Source organism: Oryctolagus cuniculus, chromosome 16, assembly GCF_964237555.1.
Source record: "Oryctolagus cuniculus chromosome 16, mOryCun1.1, whole genome shotgun sequence".
Lineage (NCBI taxonomy): Eukaryota > Metazoa > Chordata > Mammalia > Lagomorpha > Leporidae > Oryctolagus > Oryctolagus cuniculus.
This window is the reverse complement of record NC_091447.1, coordinates 51,583,396-51,604,024: the sequence shown is the minus strand read 5'-3', so window position 1 is coordinate 51,604,024 and position 20,629 is coordinate 51,583,396. Positions and strand designations below refer to the sequence as shown.

Genomic DNA, 20,629 nt, shown 5'->3' with positions numbered 1-20,629 from the left:
CAGCGGGCGCTGTGGGGCCGACCCGGGCGGAGACCGATTGGTGAGATGCGGCCGCGGACGGGGAGCGCTGGATGGCGATTGGCGGAGTGAGGCAATGAATGGGGCGGGGCTGGCGGCGATTGGCTGGCTACGGCGATGGGCGGGGCGGGCGCGCGGGGGTCGGCGGGATGCGGCGCGCCGCTTGGTGAGGGTTTTCCGGTGAAGCGGTGTCTTGGCGGGCCGCGGGTGCGAGCTCGAGAGTCGGGGACGTCCCGCCGCTGCCGCGCAGCGCTGCTCTCGGGGGCCGGCCGCGGGTGCTCGGGGGTCGCTCCTGGAAAGCCCGCGTCCCGGCCCCGCGCTGTCCAGCGGGCCGCGGGGCCCTGACCCGTCGCGGAGCCGCGCCCAGGCGGTGAGTAGCCGGTGTCCAGAGGCGCTGCTCGCTCCGGGGAGTCGGCCTGTGGCGCTCCGCGGGCGCCAGGTGTCCGTGCGGGTTGCTGGGAGGTGCGTGCCGAGCCAGAGGGCCGAGGTGTGGTTCGGGGTGGGCAGCGGGAGGTGCCCGCGAGCGCGGACCGGGGCGAGCGCGCGCGGGCGCGGGCGCAGGTGCAGCGAGAGGATCCGGAGGCGGGGAGCGCGTGGCACGGGCCGTGGTGAGGCCTGGGCGCTCGGCGCGGCCCGTGGCCGGTGTGTGTCACCGTGGCGATGGTGGTTATTTAGCAATAGCGCGTGCTTCTGGGGTGGGCTCGCGCCCTGGGCTGGGGCAGGTGCAGGGGGCTGGGGAGGCGCGGGTCAGGGATTCCGTTCGCGAGCCTGGCAGGCGGCCTGGGGGTGTGAAGCCGGCAGGGGTCACTCGGGTCCGGGGTTCAGCCGCACTCCGGTGGGAGAGGCTCCCTTGCTCCCTGCCGGGACTGTCCGGTCTGGCCCCCGGAGGCGGTGCGGGCAGCCGCGTTTGGCACCGGGCGAGGGTGGCAGGGATGCCTTTGTGTGCCCACAGGACCCCTCCTCGGCCGGGACGCAGCCATGTTTTCCGAGCAGGCCGCCCAGCGTGCCCACACGCTGCTGTCCCCTCCGTCCGCCAACAACGCCACCTTCGCCCGGGTGCCCGTGGCCACCTACACCAACGCGTCGCAGCCTTTCCGCCTGGGCGAGCGCAACTTCAACCGGCAGTACGCGCACATTTACGCCACGCGCCTCAGCCAGATGAGACCCTTCCTGGTGAGCCGGGCCCGGCAGCGCTGGGGTGAGTGTGGGCGCGCGCGGCTCCAGGTTTCCCCGATCGGTCCCATTTGTGAGTTACCTGGGAACGCTAGCCCGTCCCTCGCGGCGTCCTCACGTAACCAGGACTGGTGTAAGACCTGTGGTGTGAGGTGGAGGCCAGAGGCTGCTCCCAGGTCAGGGTGGAGCACTGAGAGCCGTTGTTGCGGTGGGGGGAATGGTTTAGGTGCAGGGCACTCCACCGTTCGCCCATGCCCGAGCGCGGCTGGCCTGGCACCGGAGCCACCGGCGGCGGGGCCCCTCCGTTTCTGCTTCCTGCCGCCCAGCGGCCGTGACTCCCCTGACCCTCAGCATTCTGTCTTTCCAAATAAAGACCCGGGCTGTGCAAGCTGTTTTCTCGTCCCCGTCTCTTCCCCGGTGGGCTCTCCTACCCCTCGATGCCCTGGGGGTGAGACAGGACCCGGCCTCTCACTCCCGACTCTGGTGGTGCCCCGTTACCCCAGCTGTGGGACTGGCACACGGCCGCTGTTCCTGATGCATCTCCGAGACGGTCATCATGAGACCGTGTCTTACCCAGGCCGGGTGGGTCTTGGGCCAGCCTGCCCCAGGGTCAGTCTGCCCCTGGCCCGCGCCCTCCCTGGGGTCAGTCTCCCCCAACACAGTATCTCCCCCTGGCCCACCCCGGGGTCAGTCTGCCCCTGGCCCGCGCCCTCTCTGGGGTCCGTCTGCCCTGGCCTGGCCTGTGCCCTCTCTGTGGTCGGTCTGCCCTGGCCTGTGCCCTCTCCGGGGTTGGTCTGCCCTGGCCTGTGCCCTCCCTGGAGTCGGTCTGCCCTGGCCTGTGCCCTCCCTGGGGTCAGTCTGCCCTGACCCACGCCCTCTCTGGGGTCGGTCTGCCCTGGCCTGTGCCCTCCCTGGGGTCAGTCTGCCCTGGTCCGCCCCCTCTCTGGGGTCGGTCTGCCCTGGCCTGTGCCCTCCCTGGGGTCAGTCTGCCCTGGCCCGCGCCCTCTCTGGGGTCGGTCTGCCCTGGCCTGTGCCCTCCCTGGGGTCAGTCTGCCCTGGCCCGCCCCCTCTCTGGGGTCGGTCTGCCCTGGCCTGTGCCCTCCCTGGGGTCAGTCTGCCCTGGTCCGCCCCCTCTCTGGGGTCGGTCTGCCCTGGCCTGTGCCCTCCCTGGGGTCAGTCTGCCCTGGTCCGCCCCCTCTCTGGGGTCGGTCTGCCCTGGCCTGTGCCCTCCCTGGGGTCAGTCTGCCCTGGCCCGCGCCCTCTTTCAGGGGTCAGTCTGCCCTGGCCTGTGCCTTCCTTGGGGTCTGTCTGCCCCTGGCCTGCACCCTCTCAGGGGTCAGTCTGCCCTGGCCTGTGCCCTCCCCGGGGTCACTCTGCCCCTGGCCCGTGCCCTCCCTGGCCTTTGCCCTCCCTGGGGTCAGTCTGCCCCTGGCCTGCACCCTCTCCAGGGTTGGTCTCCCTTTGGCCTGTGCCCTCCCGGGGGTCTGTCTGCCCCTGGCCTGTACCCTCCTTGGGGTCTGTCTGCCCCTGGCCTGTGCCCTCCCGGGGGTCTGTCTGCCCCTGGCCTGCGCCCTCTCTGGCGTCTGTCTGCCCCTGGCCTGCCCTGGGGTTGGTCTGCCCTGGCCTGCGCCCTCTCCAGGGTCAGCCTGCCCTGGCCCATGCCCTCCCCGGAGTCTTGTCTCCTCACCTCGGTTTCCTGTCCTTCTATCACCGTCACCGTGACTCTCTGGGGCCTCCCCGTGTTTTCTGCTCAGCCTTGCACTTCTCACAGTGGTCAGTTGCTGATTAGTCATTGGTGCATCAGCTAATGTCTCTCCGCCTCCCACACAGGGCTCAGAGAGGCCAAGGGCCGGCCAGTTTCATCCATCCTCAGTGTTGGCACTCGCACATAACGGGGTGTGTGTGTATGTGTGTGTGGCCCGCCCGTGTCCTTCTGGCTGGTGCTCGGGCACAGCTTGAGTCCAGCTGTGTGACCCTGGACATGTTCCCTGACCTCTCTGAGCGCTGTCTGCTGCTGGCACAGGGTCAGGGTTGGCCGAGTTGCGTGTACAGTGCTTAGACGGGGCTGCCTGGGGATCTGGGATCTGTTTGCATGGGTGTGTGGCATTCTGTGGGGCCCACCTCGCCCTTGTTTGAGTTACCTCCCTCTGCTCCCCAGGCTGTAGCTCAGGAATGTTCTTGGCGAGAGGACTGGGCTGTGCGGGGTCTGTTCCAAGAGATCCACGGGCCTTGGGGACTTGCGGGCCTTCCTCTGCCCGCCCTCACTCCCCGCCTTCCTCCTGAGCCAGCCAGTGCCCTCGTGGGCTCACTGGGTGAGCAGGGCTGCCTGACTCCACGGGAACGGGACTGGGGTCTGAACCTGGGGGACCTCTCCAGAGGAAGAAGCGTTTGGCAGGAGAATCCTGACTCCACAGGACAGTTGTAACATCGGTGTCTCTTTCTCAGGATGGCGTCCCAGCTGGGGTAGGGCGGAGTAACACTGAGTGGCTCCGTGGCTGCTGGGAACGGACGCCTCCCTCCCCGCTCGCGGCGCTGCTAGGGCCTGGGCCTTACTCATGCGGCCTCTCCTCTGCCTCTCACGAGGACACCCGGCGTCCCCGGGGCTGGCCCCCTTCGCTGGCGTGCCCGCGTCTGAGTCTGTGCCCCCGCCCCCCAGGCAGTGGCACCGAGGTGAAGAAGCTGTGTGAGCTGCAGTCCGGAGAGCAGTGCTGCGTGGTGGGCACTCTCTTCAAGGCCATGCCCCTGCAGCCCTCCATCCTGCGCGAGATCAGCGAGGAGGTGAGACCGTGGCACGCAGAGCCGGACACAGCTCACGTCTGCCCACAGGAAGGTGGTGCGGTGGGCAGGCAGGTCCAGACGGATGCGGGCTGCGGTGTCCTTGGGTGGCTCAGCCCCACGTGGCTTCCGTTTCTGTATTCCAGCACAACCTGCTCCCGCAGCCGCCTCGGAGCAAGTACATCCACCCCGATGACCAGCTGGTCTTGGAGGACGAATTGCAGCGAATCAAACTGAAGGGCACCATTGACGTGTCAAAGCTGGTCACAGGTGGGGAGCCGGGTTCTGCGGGAGCCCGGGGAAGGAACTGTGGGGCCTAACTGCGGAGGGGGTGGTGCTGGGGGTGTGGCCCTTGCGTGACGGCTGGCATGTGTGGGCAGGAGGAGGCCAGCGGTAGGTGAGACTCAGCTGGGACATCAGTGTCCCTGGTCCCACCCAGAGGCAGTGGCTCCAGGAAGTAGACATTGGACCTGGAGTCACGAGAGAATTCACCAGTGTGGCTGAGGGACGTCTGTCACCGTGGGTGACATGGGAACAACTGGGCCCCCCAGGGACGGTCCTGGCGGTGCTGGGCTCCGTGAAGGACGATGGCAAGTTTCTGGTGGAGGACCACTGCTTTGCCGACCTGGCTCCACAGAAGCCCGCGCCACCCCTTGACACGGACAGGTGAGGGGCTGCCCTTGGAGGGGGCCCTGGGCCAGGCGGAGGGGCTGCCTCCCTCCTCGGCGCCCTGCAGCAGCCCACCCACCCTCCCACAGGTTCGTGCTGCTGGTGTCGGGGCTGGGCCTGGGTGGAGGCGGTGGAGAGAGCCTGCTGGGCACCCAGCTGCTGGTGGACGTGGTGACCGGGCAGCTTGGGGACGAGGGGGAGCAGTGCAGCGCCGCCCATGTCTCCAGGGTCATCCTGGCCGGCAACCTGCTCAGCCACAGCACGCAGAGCAGAGATTCCATCAATAAGGTACGGAGCCCGCCCGGGGCCCTCCTACCCCAGGGAGCCTTTGCTCTCAGGGCCTCGTGGTTGCTGGCCACATGCTACAGTGGCTCTAGGCCTCCTGCTGGGAGGGCCCAGGGCTGGGCGAAGTTTAGGGTCAGTGGGCTTACTCGACCTCATCCCACTGTCGGGTGTCCCTTTGACCTGAGCCCTGCCTGGGGCCTCGTGGCCTTTGGCTTCTACTTCTAGGCCAAATACCTCACCAAGAAAACCCAGGCAGCCAGCGTGGAGGCCGTGAAGATGCTGGACGAGATCCTCCTGCAGCTGAGCGTGAGTGGCTTGGGGGCCCGCGGAGTCGGGGTGTGGGGCGGCCAGAGCAGGGCCCTGCGAGCTCCCCCTGCCCTGTGCCCTCCAGGCCTCCGTGCCCGTGGACGTGATGCCAGGCGAGTTTGACCCGACCAACTACACGCTCCCGCAACAGCCTCTGCACCCCTGCATGTTCCCACTGGCCACCGCCTACTCCACGCTGCAGCTGGTCACCAACCCCTACCAGGCCACCATCGACGGAGTCAGGTAGCCAGCTCAGCCGAGCTGCAGTGACCCAGGCTTTTGGCCCGAAACAGTCCTGGGAGGGGGCAGGGCTGCAGAGAGCCAGGTGACGGGTGAGCTCTGAGCTGGCCACCGTGGGTGGCACATGAGTGGCAGCCCCAGGCTGGGGGTCAGCCGAGCCTTGCCTTGCAGATTCCTGGGGACGTCGGGACAGAATGTGAGTGACATTTTCCGGTACAGCAGCATGGAGGACCACTTGGCGATCTTGGAGTGGACCCTGCGGGTCCGTCACATCAGCCCCACAGCCCCTGACACCCTAGGTAACTGCGCATCACGGTGGGCGCCCGGGGTCCGGGGCAACCGTGGGCTTCCCAGCGTGGATCTGCATCTGCCAGCCTTGCCCAGACCTGAGCAGCGTGGTGCTCAGTGCCTGTGCTGGAGGCCTGCACGCACCACCCCACTGGGAGAGGCAGCAGGGATGTGGCGACCTGGCCACACGGCGGGTCTGGGGCACTTTTGTCACAATTAGTGTTGCCGCTGCTGGCTTCCAGCGGCCACAGCACAACCCCATGGCAGGACTGCCCTGCCCTGCCCAGGCTGGGGAGCCCTGCTGAGCCACTGCCCTCAACCTCTAGGTTGTTACCCCTTCTACAAAACCGACCCGTTCATCTTCCCGGAGTGCCCGCACGTCTACTTCTGTGGCAACACTCCCAGTTTCGGCTCCAAAGTCATCCGGGGTAAGTCTTGTCTTGTGGGTAAGGCCCCCGAAGGGTGGACAGCCCGGGTCTGCGCGTGCCTGGGCGGCTGAGGGTTTGCGCTGGGAGCCGTGTGCTGGGCCCCAGCAGCCCTGAAGGGTCCCCCGGGGGTGCTCTGCAGGCCCCGAGGACCAGACGGTGCTACTGGTGGCTGTGCCCGACTTCAGTGCCACGCAGACCGCCTGCCTGGTGAACTTGCGTAGTCTGGCCTGCGAGCCCATCAGCTTTGCGGGCTTCGGGGCGGAGGACGACGACCTGGGCGGCCTGGGGCTGGGCCCCTGACTCGGGTGCGGCCCTGCAGTGTCACGTAAATAAAGCCTGCGCGTTTGCTACTCAGCCGTGAGCCCCTGGGCACGTGGGGTCGGGCCCCCTGTGGGAGGGCGCGGTCTCCTCCCTGAGCTGGTCGGGATGCAGCGGTCAGTGCCATGAGCTTGTTTATTGCTGTGACCTGGGCTCCCCAGATGCGGCTGTGGCGGGGGGGCAGGGGCCTCTGCACAAGCTCTGGCTGAAGTCCGGGACCCCTTCTTGTGCCCGCGGACAAGCCTGGGTGGCCCGGGAAGCACTGGTGGAGCGTGTGCCGGGTTGGGGCCTGGTGGGACCCCGCTCTCAGAAGTCCCCGAAGTTCACTGTGTAGGTCTCGACAGTGGTGAAGGGGAATGTGGGGCCAGTGGCCGCCTCCTCCTCCCCCCACTCCTCCTCCTCCCCCTCCTCCCACTCCTCCTCCGGCTGCGGCTCCTCCGGCTGCGGCTCCTCTGGCTGCAGCTCCTCCGCCTCTGTCCCAAACTCCGTCACCACCTCTGTGTAGGTCTCTGTCTCCGTCTCCTCCCAGGCTGCCGTGGTTGGAGTCAGCAGGGCCCAGGGCCCTGGGGCGGGGGTGGGGGCGGGGGTGGGAGTAGGGGTGGTGCCCGTGGCCAGGACGGGGGGCGGCGTGGGGGACACGGGGCCTGCCGTGGTCTTGAGGCGCCGCAGCCTCATCTGCTCTCGCATGCGCAGCCGGTGCTGCAGGCGCTGCCGCTGCAGGCGCCGCTGCTGGGGGGTCATGGGCCGGGAGGGGTCGATGCGCAGGATGGGCCGGTTTCCGTTCATGGCCATGATCTCCCGGATGCGCTTCCAGTTGGAGCGTGCCAGCACGAAGTTGCACTGGGTGGCGCCGATGTCGTAGTCCACGTTGCAGGTCTTGGAGCTTGCGGTGTAGCCATCAGCGTGCGCCGTCACCCGGTACTCGCCCGGGTTCAGGATGCGCCAGTAATCACCCCCGCTGGCTGCGAAGGAGGGAGGAGGGGCTGTGTGGGCTGCTCCAGAGCCCTCCCTCTCTGAGCCCCCCCATCCCCTTTCCACCTCCAGGGGAGGACAGGTGGCCCCCACCTGGGGAAGGCAGGTAAAGGTGTGACACGGTACCTGTCTTCACGCCGTGGTTGATGCCACTCACAGAGATGGTGGCATTGGCAATGGGGATGCCTTGCTCGTCTGTCACCACTCCCTTGATGCCACGGTGCACCTGTGGGAGGGAGTGAGCTGGGGTGGGTGTCGGGCCGGGTCAGGGGTCACCTTGTGCCCCGCTCCGCGCAGCCCCACCTGCTCCATGAAGGTGAGCAGTGCTTCCTTGTTGTTCTCCCACTCCCGGGGCAGCTCGCTCTCGTGGGGGAACTTGTCACAGCCCAGGTAGATGGAGAGCTCCAGGCAGTTGGTATGCAGGTAGCTGAAGTCGTTGATGGCTGCACGGGGCCAGGCAGACCTGCAGTGAGCCCTGCCCGGGGCCACGTCCCCTCCTCCCGGCCCTCCAGGCCCACTCACTGCCTGACCGGGGGTTCCACTTGGCCCCGTTGACGATGCCCGTGCCGCTGGTGTAGTCCTGGGCCTGGCACCCGCCCCGGTAGGGCTCGGTCATTGTGAGGTGGGCAGAGGCGAAGGAGATGGCCAGCCAGCGGAAGATGGCATGGTCTGGGGTCTCCTGGGCCTCGGAGACCTCGTCATAGTCCTCTCCCCGTGCAGCGGCCATGGCCGCGGCCAGCAGCTGCTCCTGGCTGGGCGTGCGGGCCATATCGTAGGGGTAGGACACAAGCCGCTCACCACCGTTCAGGTTTGCTCCCAGCACAAAGGGGTTCTTCTCCATCCAGCCGATGATGGCCCGGACCTCTGTGGACACCTGGGGACAGCCAGCATGTGAGGCCAGGGCCCAGGTCTCATCCATGTGCCCACCAGCTCCCCGCCCCGGACCCTAGGGCCCTGTCAGCAGGCTGCTGTCTCACCGTGGCGTCAGGGGACAGGTAGCGCTCGGGGATGGGCAGGTTATTGTTGGGGACCCGATAAGGGACCCATTTCCTCTCCTCCGCTCCCCAGAGCACAGAGTTGAGATCCGGGAAGTCCTCAAAGATGTCAAATCCCTCCTCGGTCCACAGTCCCAGCGCCCAGTTCCCGAACTCCGAGCCCTGCAGAAGCAAAGCCAGCAGAGTCAACGCTGGCTCTGCCCGTATCCACCCACCCAATGCCCTCCCCACCCACCCCTGCGCACCCACCATCTGTGCGGCCACCTCGTAGCCGTCAGGGTTCAGCGAGGGCACCAGGTGGATGCGCGTGTCCTGCACCAGGTTGCGCACGCGGGGGTTCCCGTCGCGGTACTCGCGGCACAGGTACTGCATCAGCAGCAGCAGCAGCTCTCTGCCCAGCACCTCATTGCCGTGGATCCCGGCTGTGTAGCGGAACTCGGGTTCCCCTGCAAGGGCAGGAGCCACAGCAGCCCCTCAGCCTCACACCTCTGAGCAGCGATCCAGACCCACCTCGTTCCTGAAGGGGGTGGGCTGTGTAGCTGAGGCTTGTAAGGCACAGGAGGCAGACCTGGAGCCCCCCTGGGAGGTGGGAGCCCTGCCCGTCCCTGGCACCGGGGCGAGGAAGCAAGGTCCCTGCCAGGAGCACGCACGCCTTACCCAGCTCGTGTTCCCCGGGGTTGTCTGAGATCTCCATGGCGTAGATCTTGAGGCCGCGTGAGCTCTTGCCCAGGCTGTACGTGCGCGTGATGGTGGGGCACTCCTCGTTCACCACCTTCATCAGCTGGAGTAGGGACGCCAGGTCACTGCCTGCCCGCCCCTCCCGGCCACACCCTCCTAGCCCCTCTGAGGTCAGGGGCAGACAGGGTCCCACTCCGGGAGGCCAGGGACTGAGCTGGTCCCAGGCACAGGACTCCACGGGCCTGGGTCACGCACTCCCAACCTGGCGCATGTCCTTGTAGCTGTGGTGCCGGAAGTCCAGGTCGTCAGTGGCCACTACCTCGTTCTGTGCATAGTAGCTGTAGACAGCTGTGGAGGGGACGGGGGTGGGGCCCTGAGCCTGCCACCTGCTCCCAGGTCCGCCCTGGCCCGCCCCAGCCCCCCAGGCCCCTGCACTCACGGGATACGGGGCAGCCCAGCACCTCCAGGCGCATGCACAGGCTGCCGTTCCAGGTGAGCGGGTAGATGCGGATGAAGCGGGCCACCACGGGCTCCGGGAGCTCGCTCAGCACAGGCGTGTCCTTGTCCACGTTGCCATGGAAGGTCTGTGGAGAGCCGGCCTCAGGAGCCCGCCCCCGGCCCAGCATGGGGGAGCAGAGCGCAGGGCCCCAGCACCCACCATCTCCTCGTAGCCGTTGGTGTACATGACCCATGTCTGGCTGTCATTGCTGAAGCCCACGAAGAAGGTGGTCACGAAGTCGTCGCTGTGGAGGGGCTCAGTCAGCCGACACCGCCCTCCCCTTCAGGCTCCAGGCCCCCGGGCGCTCCTCCCCCTGGGCCCCAGGGAGCTGAAGCCTGCTGGGGTCTGTGGGCACGCGGGCCCCTTTCTGGTCCCTGGAGAGCTGCAGACCGCTACTCCCCGCCCCGGCCACGCACTGGATGCTGGAGTCTCGGCCCTGGGTGATGACGCCTGTGAACCGGGTGGTCCTCCTGGTGTCCACCTCGATCCACTGGGTCTGTGAGTCGTCCTCGGCACACCACGCCCCGTCGTAGTAGTCATCCTCGTTGGCACCAGCCTGTTGGGGGCGGGAAGAGAGGCTGAGTCTGGGCTGAGGAGACCCCTGCCCACTGGGGAGGGGAGGCCACCGGGATGCCCACCTGCATGTTGAGCCGGCCACGCTGAGCCCCCAGGCCGTGGCGGAGCATGGAGGAGGCACGGATCTGGTTGTCCTCAATACGGTGGGACTCCATCCCAATGGGTGGGCACTCTGGGGACGCACACCCAAGTCGGGGCTCGTGGCTCACCCCTCCCTCCCTCTGGCCCAGGGCTGCCAGCCAGCCAGCAGATCCATAGCCCCCCCCCCCCCAGTTGACTTGGACCCAAAGCCCAGGATGCTGAGGGGCAAGGGGTCACGGGATATCACAGGGACAGATGTGAAGGCAGCTGCAGGCCTTGCTTCCCCCAGTCCTCCCCCGATGGCCCCTGAGGTGGGTGGCCTCAGGCCAAAGCCAGGATCCCAGCTGGTGAAGCCATTGTGAGAGCCCAGGGCCTGTTAGGACACAGCCTGGCCCTGGGTGAGTTGCTGTCCAGCACCCCGCCGCTCCACTCCCCGCCTGGGCCCCACTCACTGATCTTCTCCGGGGGTGCCCACTCCTCCTCCAGCTCCTTGCCCTTTGAGGGCCCTGGGGACAGAAAGGCAGGAGCTGGTGCCCCGGCTCCAGGCAGCAGGTGTCCCAGCACTGCCTCCCAGCCGGCCCAGCCGTGCACCTTGGTCCTTGCCCTTCTCCACGGCCCACCTGTCCTCCGTCTCCTCCTGGGGGCCGCTGCCCTCCTTTCTGGGTTTCTCTGGAGGATGCAAGGCCAGAGGCTGGTCAGCCTGGCCCTGGGATGCCATGGGGTGGGGGGTGGGGGTCGGGGGGCCGAGCTGGCCGCAGGGTTGGCCCAGCCTGGGGACTGGGCCTGCAAGGGGTCCCACTCACTCCGCTCTTCTTTCTCCTCGTGGGTGTCCTGCTCAGCATCGGGCTCCGGGGCGGGCGGGGGTGGGAAGTAATAGTCCACTGCAAAGAGAAGAGTGGCTGAAGTGCCAGTCGGAGGAGCCAGGGGACAGGACAGCAGACACAGAGCAGGGGGCTGCTCCAGCCCTGCCGAGGCCACCGGCTGGCCCCTGGGAGGAATGGAGGTGGGGTGGGGGGAGCCCCTGGGGGTCACTTAGTGACACAAGCACCTGGGAGGGGGCACTGGGAAGCTGATGGGGACCTGGGCAGGGACATGGTAAGGACCCATGCAGGCTGTAGCCTGGGGAGGCAGGCGTGAGCCAGAGGGAGGGGACAGGCCTCAGGCTCCCCGAAGGCCATCAAGCGGGGTGACAGTGCTGAGGCCGAGCTCTGGGGCCCCATGGGGGCCCAGGGCAAAGCCAGGAGCTAGGAAAGCAGCCGGGCTGTAGCTCCTGGCCACATGCCCAGCCCACGTGTTACCCATCTGTCCCCCGCGGTACTCACTGTCGTCGTAGTTGGGGATCACAAAGCCGTCCCCATAGTCGGGGGGCAGTGGGGGGAGCAGCGGCTCCGGAGGCGGTTCTGGGGAGGCAGAGAGGTGTGGGTAGGCCCAGGCCCTGCCCCTGCCCCGACCCCCGTAGTCCCCAGCCCCTACCGGTCTTCTCCTCTGCCTCCTTGGCCTTCTCCTCAGGGCGCTGGGGCCACAGCCGCTCGGGCCTCTTCCTGCTGGGCGGCCTGGGCTTCTTCTGGCGCCGGATGTACTCGACTGAGGGGCAGGCGGGCTCTGAGCGGCAGGTGCGGCCCTGGGTCCCGCCAGCGCCCAGGCCGGGGTGCCATGCAGAGGGCTGCGCGGCTACTCACAGTCCTCGTAGTCCTCGCGCTCTATCTGGTCGTTGTAGTCCAGCGTGGGCACCTCCGTCTCCTCCTCGGGCTCTGGTGGGAGAACACCAGGGGCCACCAGTGACCCCCACCCTGGGCTCCTCAGGGAAGCCCCTCAGTCTGACAGGTCAAGGCAGAGGGCGGCCACTCACCGGGCTGGGGCTCCTGGGGCTCCACACGGACTTCCTCCTCTGGGCCCTGCCAGGCATCTGGGGCGGCCTTGCCTGCAATACAGAGGCCCCAGGAGCAGGTGGGCCCAAGGCCACCAGCTGCCCCCGGCCCCATGTGCCCTCCTGAGGCCCCGCCCCGCTGGGTGCCCCTGAGTAAGGTAGGGCAGCACCCAGGGCACAGAGGTCCCTACTCACAAGGCTGGCGAACCCTCTCCCTACCCAGGACAGGCTGCAACGCTGAGGGATCTCAGTGACCTAACGGCTGAGGTCAAGATGAAAACAAGGCCCCAGAGCCCACACTGTCCTGGGAAGACCTGACCTCAGCATGGCTGCTCCACCCCAGAGCCCAGAGGGGCCCAGCACAAACCTCCCTCCCAGCGCGGCGGCATCTCTGGAATGGGGCTGGGGGCTGGGGGCAGGGGCCACTCCAGGGTTTCTGCAGGGGCCGGCATGGAGGGCTTCTCCTTGGGTCTCTTGGTGGCCTTGGGTGGCTTCTCTTTGGGCTTCTTGGTGGCTTCAAGCGGCTTCTCCTTGGGCTTCTTGGTGGCCTTGGGTGGCTTCTCCTTGGGTTTTTTGGTGGCCTTGGGTGGCTTCTCTTTGGGCTTCTTGGTGGCTTCAAGTGGCTTCTCCTTGGGCTTCTTGGTGGCCTTGGGTGGCTTCTCCTTCCCCTTCTTGGGTGGCCTGGGGGACCCCTCCAGGGGCTGCTTGGTCGCCTTGGGGCCTTTGTCCTTCTTCCCTTTCTTGCCTTTGTCTTTGGGCTTTTCCGGAGGGGCTGTCCAAGGAACAGGGTTAGGTCAGTTCAGCAGAGCCTACCCCCATGGCCCCTTCTGCCAGTCCCTGGCATGGTCAGGAAGCTGGAGTGACATCACCGCCCCAAGGGGCAGGGCTGGGATTTGAACCTGAGCTTTCTGGCTGCGCGTCTGGGGCTGTCACCCCTCATCTCAGTCCTCAGGAAGAGGCCGTCACCCCCACCTGCTGGAACCTCAAAAGGGGTCCCCCACAATCCACTCCTTCCCCCCTGGGCCAGTCACAGGGACTCCTCTGTGCTGGACACAACAGGGCAGAGAGGGGATAGGCAAGCCTTGGGGGGCACCAGTGACCCAGAGAGGTGAGAGCCAGGCCTCGGGTGGCACCTGGGAGAGGGAGCAGGGGACGCTGCACATCTGCTGAGGGTCTCAGAGGGGTTGGGGCACAGAGGAGCATGGTAGAAGCACACACCACGCCAGAAAACGCCGCCACCCAGGAGGCCCGGCCTGCTAGGGCAGCCCAGGGCTGGGACAGGGAGCCCGGCGCTGGCTCTGCCAGGTGAGGTGAGGGCAGAGCCAGGAGAGCTGCACGGCCGGGCCTGCTGACCTCGGGAAGGAGGGCTGGTGCCTTGGAGTCTCTGGGAGAGGGAAATCACGAGCCCCTCTGCCACCCTCCCAGGCCAGGAAAACAGCCAAGAGTTCCGGACACCGGTTACGTAAGCGGCCCCGGGCGCATGCTTTGGCGATGCCTCACGTCGGCTAACTCCCCCACTGCCGCCTGGAAGCCTTGCGGGGCCGGGGTCTCCGGCAGCCCCTTCCCCACCTGTGCTCCCGGGGCAGGAGGGCAAGGGCAGAGAAGAGGCCCGGCGCTTCCCGCAGACACGCGGAGCCGTCAGAGTGGTGACCGCTCAGCCCCCACGTGTCCCGCCAGACCCCGCGAGCCCCTCCGCTCTCCGGGGCGCCGCGCCCCGGCCGCCCCGCCCGGCGCTCACCTCCAGGGGCCGCCCCCGGCCTGGCCCCCGCCTGGGCGTTGCGGACGCGCTGGGTGGGCTGGGGAGGCGCCGGGGCCTCCACGTCGTCCTCCCGGGGCGCGGGCCCCAGCTCGGACAGAAAGCCCTCGAGGAACTCCTCGATCTCGTCGTCGGTCAGCACCGTCTGCGGGCGCCCCCCGGGACACAGCGCCAGCAGCGCCAGGAGGCAGCCGAGCAGGGACGGGGTGACCGCCATGGTTGCGGGGGTCTGGGCAGAAGGGACCCGAGGGGGCGCAGGGGAGGGGCGGGAGAGGGGACCCGAGGGGGCGCAGGAGGGACCGGGAGGGGATCAGGGGGTGCAGGGGAGGGGCGGCAGAGGGGATCCGGAGTGAGCGCGGGGAGTTCCGGGGCTGGCGCGGCACCGGCGGTCGCGGCTCCTGGCGCCGGCGGCGACTGTGCACTCCGGCCCCGCGTGGCGCGCTCCCGCCCTCTGCAAAGCTCTGGCGGCGGCCGGGGCGGGGGCGCCGGGGCTTCCGGAGCGAGCTCCCCACCCCCGGGGAGGAGGAGGAGCCGGGAGCGGACGGAGGGGCTGCGGGGGCGGGGGGGGGGGGGTGCCGAGCCGTCCGGCGCCGCGCGCTGGGCGCTTGGCGAAGCGCGAGCTGCAGCGCCGTCCGGGGACCGAGGCTCGCGCCTGGGAGCCAGGGCCTAGGGGACGCGGGCGTGCGGGGAGGACAGGTAAGGGGAGGGCCTGGGTCTGAGCGGCCTGACGCCCCCACCTCACTTAGCCTCCCGCACCTCGCCCCCGCCCCGCCATTCCTCCCGCTCTGTCCACCGTCACCTGCCACACCCCGCTCCAGCCAGCGCGGGGTGTGTGTGTGTGTGGGGGGGCTGTCCCCGAGAGCAGGGGCAGGTGGAAAACTGCCCTCAGGGCCAGCGCTTCTGCTGGGGAAGAAGCCGCGGGAGGGCCTCCCCTACCCGGCGCCAGGGCCTGTCTTTAATGACCACCCCAAGAGCTCCGGGTCCCCGCCGAGTCCCTCAGGTGCCAGTGTGGGCCACAGGCTTCCCCGGTAAGCCTGGGCCAGAACTCCCAGAACCCCATAGAGGGAGGGAGGGAGCGGGAGAAAGTGCACCACAGCCCCCGCTGAGGGTCAGTGTCAGGGAGAAGGAACTCGGGTGGGAGACCGAGAGCAGAGTGATAAGGCTTTACTGGGGCCGGGGCATCCGCCAGAGTGGAAGGGACAGAGAGAGCGCGGGGTTGAATGGGGAGAACACACCTGGGCAGGTTGAGTGGGCAGCTCAGCCGAGAGCAGAGGGCTGCGTCTCTGTTTAAATCCCCACCCAGGTCTGTAAGGGAGTCTCCTCCCCCCTCCCCCCTCTCCTATAGGACAAAGGGTCGGTGGAGAGTAAATCAGCAAATTCCTCCCCAGGCCTGGGGGGCCCTGGCGCCCTAGGGTGCTGTGAGGGTTTTACTGCCCCATGTTAGCAGGTAACCCACAGGTCACAGGAGAGAGCAGGCTCCTGGGGGGGGGGGGGGTCTGGGACCAGCTGGGAGGGCATCAGGGCCTGGGCAGGACTTTGAATGCACAACCCTGGGCTTCTGTGGACGTGCCGGGGTCTCCAGGCCCCTCGCACACACAGGCTCACTTCTAGCTTCCTGCCTAACTAGAGGGGTAAGCCGGAAGCCCAGGTCCGTGGAGGGCCTGGGTAACATGGGGTGATTGACAGGCGCTGGTCCTGGGTCAGTCCCTCCAGGCTCTGTCCCTCCAGGCCTTCTGATCTCAGCAAGCCATCTCGGGGCCCTGCCCTCACTACCTGGATTACAGGGGTCACGTGTGTGCATGCGCAGCTCGCTGGCCCTGCATCACCTCCCCTGGAGCCCCCCCGGCCTCCGGGCGCTCCAAGCACCGCTTGCCCCGGGGTCAGGCGCCCACCCAGTGGCCCAGCCTGCCCCTCTGCAGGCCTCTGAATCACCGTCCCCAGCCTGTTCTGGGAACTCACCCACCCCTGCCCCGTTGGGGGTGTGCGGCGAGGGCTCCCCTGGGAGCAGCCGGCACAGTGCTGGCCTTTGGGTCCCACGTCCTCTGCCAGGGAAAACAGGAGGTGCTGAGCAAGCAGAGAAGGCCTGGAGAGAGTTGCCCACGGAGGGCCCCACCACCCAGGCTCTGGGCAGCTGAAGAGGTGCTCTGTGGGCCAGGCTGCTGCCCGTCCTCCTCCTGGTGGGACTGGGACACAGCCAGGGCCAGGATGAGGCTGGTCGGGGAGTGGGAAGCTTGTGGCTCTGTGGGCCAGAGCGCTCAGTGGCTCCCAGGGTCCAGCGCGCACTGCTCTGGGCAGCCCTCGGCTCCCCTAGTCACCCCTGTACCCCCACTTCTGGCTCCCTTCCTGCCCATGGTGGGGGGTGTCTAGGGAGGGAGAGGGACAGGAGTTGTCAGAGGAGCAGACCGCAGAGGCCTGGGGAAGGGCAGAGAGAGTGAGATGCGGCCACGCACGTGGTCCTGTGCTGCTCCCAGTCAAGGAGCCCACTGCAGAGGGCTGCGGGGAAGATGGCTGCCTGCAGGGGCCCCAGAGAGTGGGTGGAAGGAGCGTGGGTCTGGCTTGGATTTCTCCACCACCCACACGCACACCCTGACCCCTGACCCCTGCCCCCGCGGAGGTGCAGCCGCGGAGACGGGGCAGGCTGAGCTGTCTGCATGAACCTGCGTCAGCCCCCTGTCCCGCACCAGCAGGTGCGCAGGGACGGAGGTCTGGGGTCCATGGCTGAGAAGGAAGTCCAGGAAGCCTGGCCTTGGTCAGCAGGAGGCCCCTGGGGTCCCAGGCACTGCCCTCCTGGAGTTCTGGGTCCCCCTCCAGGAGCCAGAGGAAAAGGGGCCCCGCTTTGCTCTTCCTGCGGGGGGCACAGGATGCGGCCCCAGTACGTCAGCCTTTGGGGCCCACAAGGCAGGGCTTCCAGAGCAGGGTGGGGGGCTCCCCCAGACAGCGTCTAGCGGGGGGGGCTCCCCCAGACAGCGTCTAGCCAGCTCACGCCTGGCAGAGCCATCTCATGGCTCCCAACATCTTAAAACCACATGTGATTTTCCACAGACCGGGGTGCAGGCCGGCGGCAGAGGGAGCGGGGGCCGTGGCAAATTCCTTCCGCTGGCTGCCGGGCAGGCCGCGGGCCCAGCTGTGGGGAGCCACACTGGGGTGGGGTTCCCCACAGCCAGGCGGGGGCCGGCTTCCAGCGCCGATGAGTAATTCTGCAGCCCCAGGAGCCGGGATGCGGGAAGAGAGCATGTGACCGCTGAGCTCTGGCCCCGTGTGCAGTCACGGGGGTCCGGTGGAAAGCAAGGCTGGCCCTGCCCCGTGCCCCCATCAGGATCAGCGCCAGAGCTGTGGTGCTGGAAAGCGCAGGTGGCTGGGTTATGTTCCTGTGGGGAGCCCCCAGGCCGGCGAGTTTCACCTGCGTGTCAGAGTGCCCCGGGACTGCAGCATGAGCAAGACGCGCGGGCCCTGCAGCCCCGGAATCTCGGCTTCTCCCCGCTGCCCAGGCGGCTGATGGCGGCAGTTCCGGGCCTCGTACACGAGGGGCAAGAGTTCGCTGAGCTACATCTGGGCGGTTGCGCCTGAAGAGCAGCCAGTTTTTCATCCAGAGAAACTGCTTTGGGAGCTCACGGGGCTCCATTTCCAGCATAAAAGGAAGCTTAGAGAGAGCGACAGACAGCAGAGGCGGCCCGCACGCATGCCAGCGCCGGTCACACACACACAGACGCCGGGACGTGTTGGGTGGGGAGATGCCCACGTCCCACGTCAGAGCACCGGAGATCCTGGGGTCCGCAGCTGCCTGCTGAGGCGGCTCCGGGGGCGGCAGGTGCTGGCCCCGAGCCGAGAGCCCTGCATTGAGTTCCTAGCGCCTGGCTGTGGCTCTTGCCCCTGCCCAGCTCTGCCCAGGGGTAGCCTTTGGGGAGGAAACCAGCAGAGGGGAGCCCTCTCTCACTGTCTGTCTCCTAAAAGGTAAATGCATGAGCAAACTGTATGTGCCTTTTTCAACATCACGTTTCCAACGCTCACAGCCTGCTGGTGTAGGCTGTGGGCTCGCAGTGCGAGTGGCGCGTGGAAGGGAATTTCAGACTGCTCGGGGCACCCCCGCGGTCTCGGTGGCTGCACATTACCGAAGCCGCTCAAGTCACCCAAGGTAGCAACCTTCAGAGGTGAGCAGTCCAGAGCTGGCACGACAGCCTAGCCATCACCGGAGATTCTGCCCTCTTCCATTTTGCAGCTTTCTCGGCCTCAACCCTTGGTTTCTATCTGGTAGTGCAAAATAGCTGCTTGAAGTCCAGCCATCATTGCGTCATCCCAGGCAATAGAAAGGAAGAAAGGGAACCATGGAGGAGCACAGTCCCTTTCTTTAAGAACACTTGGAGATATTCACACAAAGCTCCCTGTTGAGTCCAGGGCCCCGGCCACGCCCAGTCACCAGGGGAAGCGGGACGTGGCCTGTGCCTGCAGAGTCGGGCGTTCCTGTCACTGCAGATGAGGCAGGGCTCCTGAGAGTCCACACTGCGGACGGCACAGGCTGCGAGCCTTCAGCGTGAGAGCCCAGGACAGCACGGGTCAGACCAATCTCGCGGTGCAGCGGGTGAGGCTGCCGCCTGCGCCGCCGGCATCCGTGTGGGCACAGTTCAAGTCCCAGCTGCTCCACTGCCAGCCCAGCTCCCTGCTCCTGCCGGGGAAGCAGCGGAGGACGCCCAAGTGCTCGGGCCCTGCACCCACGAGGGAGCCCGGGGTGGGTGGGGCTCCTGGCTGCAGCCTGGCCCTGCCCCTGCTGTTGCAGCCATTTGGGGGTGACCAGCGGATAGAAGACCTCTCCGTCCCCCTCTCTCTCCTCTCTCTCGCTGTCTCGTCTCTCTCTGTGACTCTGCCTTCCGAATAAATAAGAGAAATTGTGTGTGTGTGTGTGTATATATGTGTGTATGTATGTATGTATGTGCACACGTGTGTTTACATGTGTTTATGTGTATATGTACGTTTGTGTGTGTGTATGCATGTGTGTATATGTGCGTATGTGTGTATGTGTGTATATGTATTGCGTGTGTGTTTATATGTGTCTGTGTGCGTGCGTGTGTATGTATGTGCACGTATGTGTGTGAATGTATGTGTGTGCGTGTTTGCGTGTCTATGTGTGTATGTATGTGCGTGTGTGTATGTATGTATGTGCATGTATGTGTGTTCATGTGTATGTGTGTGCACGTGTGTATGTGTGTGTATGTGTGTGTATTGTGTATGTGTGTATGTGTGCGCGTGTGTTTGAAGAGAACCAGTCTTGGCAGCCGTGGTGTGTGCCGGTCCGCGAGCCGGGTGTTTGCATTCCCGCCCGTTTGTCTGCAGACCCAGCCAGGAGCTCAGCCGAGCAAGCGGGCGGCGGGAAGGCAGCCTGGGGGGGGGGACCCCGGTGCCGCTCACACGCTGCAGAGGCCGGCACCCGTCCTGTCTGACCTGCGACAGCCAGGCCTCGGGAGGAGGGTCCACACACGGAGCCCCCGCTGCCTCGGCCCCGCCCGGCCCTGCAGCCCGCTGTGGCCTCCTCTCCCAGCGGCTTGGGGTGGGGGGTGCCCAGACTCCGGACGGGCTCCCCTTCCTGCTCCTTCGCTTCCAAGTCGGGGGTGGGGGTGGGCAGGGATGTCGCTCCTTACCCTGCCCCTCCCTCCTGACACACCCCGCCGCACAGACCCCTGCTGGCCGGCCTTCACCTGCTGGTCCCAGGCCTCCCCTCCACACCCCCATTCACTGCCCAAAGCCCCTCCCAGGGACCTGGGGACCCAGTGTTCTTCTGGGAGGACTCCCCCTCCCCTGGGCCCCTCCCTTCCACACGGGGGCCCTGCCCACAGGGTAAACCACCCATCACAGGCCCGCGTGAGGTGCGGTGGGTCTGTGTCCCCTGGCTTAGAGCTCAAGACCTGGGACCTTGTTCAGCAAGACCACAGGGCCCTGGGGGCTGGCACAGTGGGGAAGCGCCTCCCTCGGCAGCCAAGGCACGTGCCTGTGTTCAGCACGGGCGACTTGGCCGGTCAGGAAGTTTTGGAAGGTCAGCTTCACGTGCCAGAACCTCCCTGAGCCTTCCCGTGGGGGACGCCCAGCTCCCCCTGGCGGACGGAAGGAAGACACAGAACAAGGGGAGGCGGAAGCGCCCACGTGAAGCCAGAGCCCAGAGCGTTTTATTAAGCAGGTTATGTGCCGAGAAGTGGAAGCCCAGAGGGAACTGGGCGTGTGACCCCACCACTCGGCGCGTAGACAGTGCTCAGAGGACGATCGCCGCGGCCGTCACTGCCTGTCCCAACTCTGGCGTCTCAGCGCGAGCTGGTGCGAGGGCTGGAGCCGGCGGCTTTCAGTGTTCGGACCCGAGAGCGGTGTTCCGGTTCCCCAGGTGTAGCCCAAGCACAGGTGCACAGGTGAACCTGTTGCTGACGCCTGTGTGCCCCCCCTTCTCTCCCTCAAGGAGACAGGCAGAGGCAGACCTGGGCTGGAGGCTCCTGGGGACCCAACCCTGGGGACCAGCGTGGAGTTCTGGAAGATCTGGTGAGTCCCTAGAACGAGGAGATGGCCCGTGCCAAGGCCCTGCGGCCTGCTCTCGACAAGGAGGGGGCAGAGGTGGAGGGTGGGAATGGGGTTCCGTCTTGGGTGCGGGCGCCTGCGACCTGGGGGTGAGGCCCCCCGGGGACACCAGGGCAGAGCACAGGCCTGGCTCAGCTGCCCAGTGGGCAGGGATCT

The 20,629-nt window shown here is 67.0% G+C and overlaps 2 protein-coding genes across 4 annotated transcripts; one reads left to right on the top strand and one right to left on the bottom strand.

Moving 5' to 3' along the window:
* Positions 1-154: 154 nt before the first annotated feature.
* Positions 155-6,536, top strand: POLD2 (DNA polymerase delta 2, accessory subunit). 3 transcript variants are annotated; one of them, XM_051853037.2, is made up of 11 exons: positions 155-480; positions 971-1,216; positions 3,848-3,969; positions 4,113-4,236; positions 4,518-4,632; positions 4,725-4,923; positions 5,146-5,226; positions 5,312-5,469; positions 5,638-5,765; positions 6,081-6,182; positions 6,322-6,536. In XM_051853037.2, the coding sequence occupies exons 2-11, from the start codon at positions 997-999 to the stop codon at positions 6,480-6,482; spliced, it is 1,410 nt and encodes a 469-aa protein (XP_051708997.1). In that variant the 5' UTR covers positions 155-480; positions 971-996; the 3' UTR covers positions 6,483-6,536. The 3 variants fall into 3 exon arrangements, with proteins under 3 accessions (XP_051708997.1, XP_051708996.1, XP_069915971.1); XM_051853036.2 differs by having other exon boundaries at positions 176-388; XM_070059870.1 differs by lacking the exon at positions 155-480 and adding an exon at positions 785-853.
* An 81-nt stretch (positions 6,537-6,617) lies between these two features.
* AEBP1 (AE binding protein 1) lies at positions 6,618-14,401 on the bottom strand. The gene is made up of 21 exons (XM_070059869.1): positions 13,907-14,401; positions 12,536-12,940; positions 12,151-12,222; positions 11,981-12,052; positions 11,775-11,885; positions 11,624-11,701; positions 11,105-11,182; positions 10,893-10,970; positions 10,754-10,807; positions 10,283-10,392; positions 10,061-10,200; positions 9,804-9,888; positions 9,585-9,729; positions 9,408-9,493; positions 9,125-9,248; positions 8,717-8,913; positions 8,450-8,629; positions 7,995-8,346; positions 7,776-7,915; positions 7,599-7,698; positions 6,618-7,462 (listed from the first exon to the last, which is right to left on the bottom strand). The coding sequence occupies exons 1-21, from the start codon at positions 14,139-14,141 to the stop codon at positions 6,807-6,809; spliced, it is 3,498 nt and encodes a 1,165-aa protein (XP_069915970.1). The 5' UTR covers positions 14,142-14,401; the 3' UTR covers positions 6,618-6,806.
* Positions 14,402-20,629: the final 6,228 nt, after the last annotated feature.

What these genes read in the sequence shown, in the direction of transcription:
- POLD2 (XM_051853037.2), top strand. Translation starts at nt 997, where the DNA reads ATGTTTTCCGAGCAGGCCGCCCAGCGTGCCCACACGCTGCTGTCCCCT. An exon ending in CCGGGCCCGGCAGCGCTGGG is followed by an intron (nt 1,217 to 3,847) that starts GTGAGTGTGGGC and finishes CCCGCCCCCCAG; the next exon opens with GCAGTGGCACCGAGGTGAAG. An exon ending in CGTGTCAAAGCTGGTCACAG is followed by an intron (nt 4,237 to 4,517) that starts GTGGGGAGCCGG and finishes TGGGCCCCCCAG; the next exon opens with GGACGGTCCTGGCGGTGCTG.
- AEBP1 (XM_070059869.1), bottom strand. Translation starts at nt 14,141, where the DNA reads ATGGCGGTCACCCCGTCCCTGCTCGGCTGCCTCCTGGCGCTGCTGGCG. An exon ending in GATCCCCAACTACGACGACA is followed by an intron (nt 11,183 to 11,623) that starts GTGAGTACCGCG and finishes TTCTCTTTGCAG; the next exon opens with TGGACTATTACTTCCCACCC. An exon ending in ACGAGGTGGCCGCACAGATG is followed by an intron (nt 8,630 to 8,716) that starts GTGGGTGCGCAG and finishes TTGCTTCTGCAG; the next exon opens with GGCTCGGAGTTCGGGAACTG.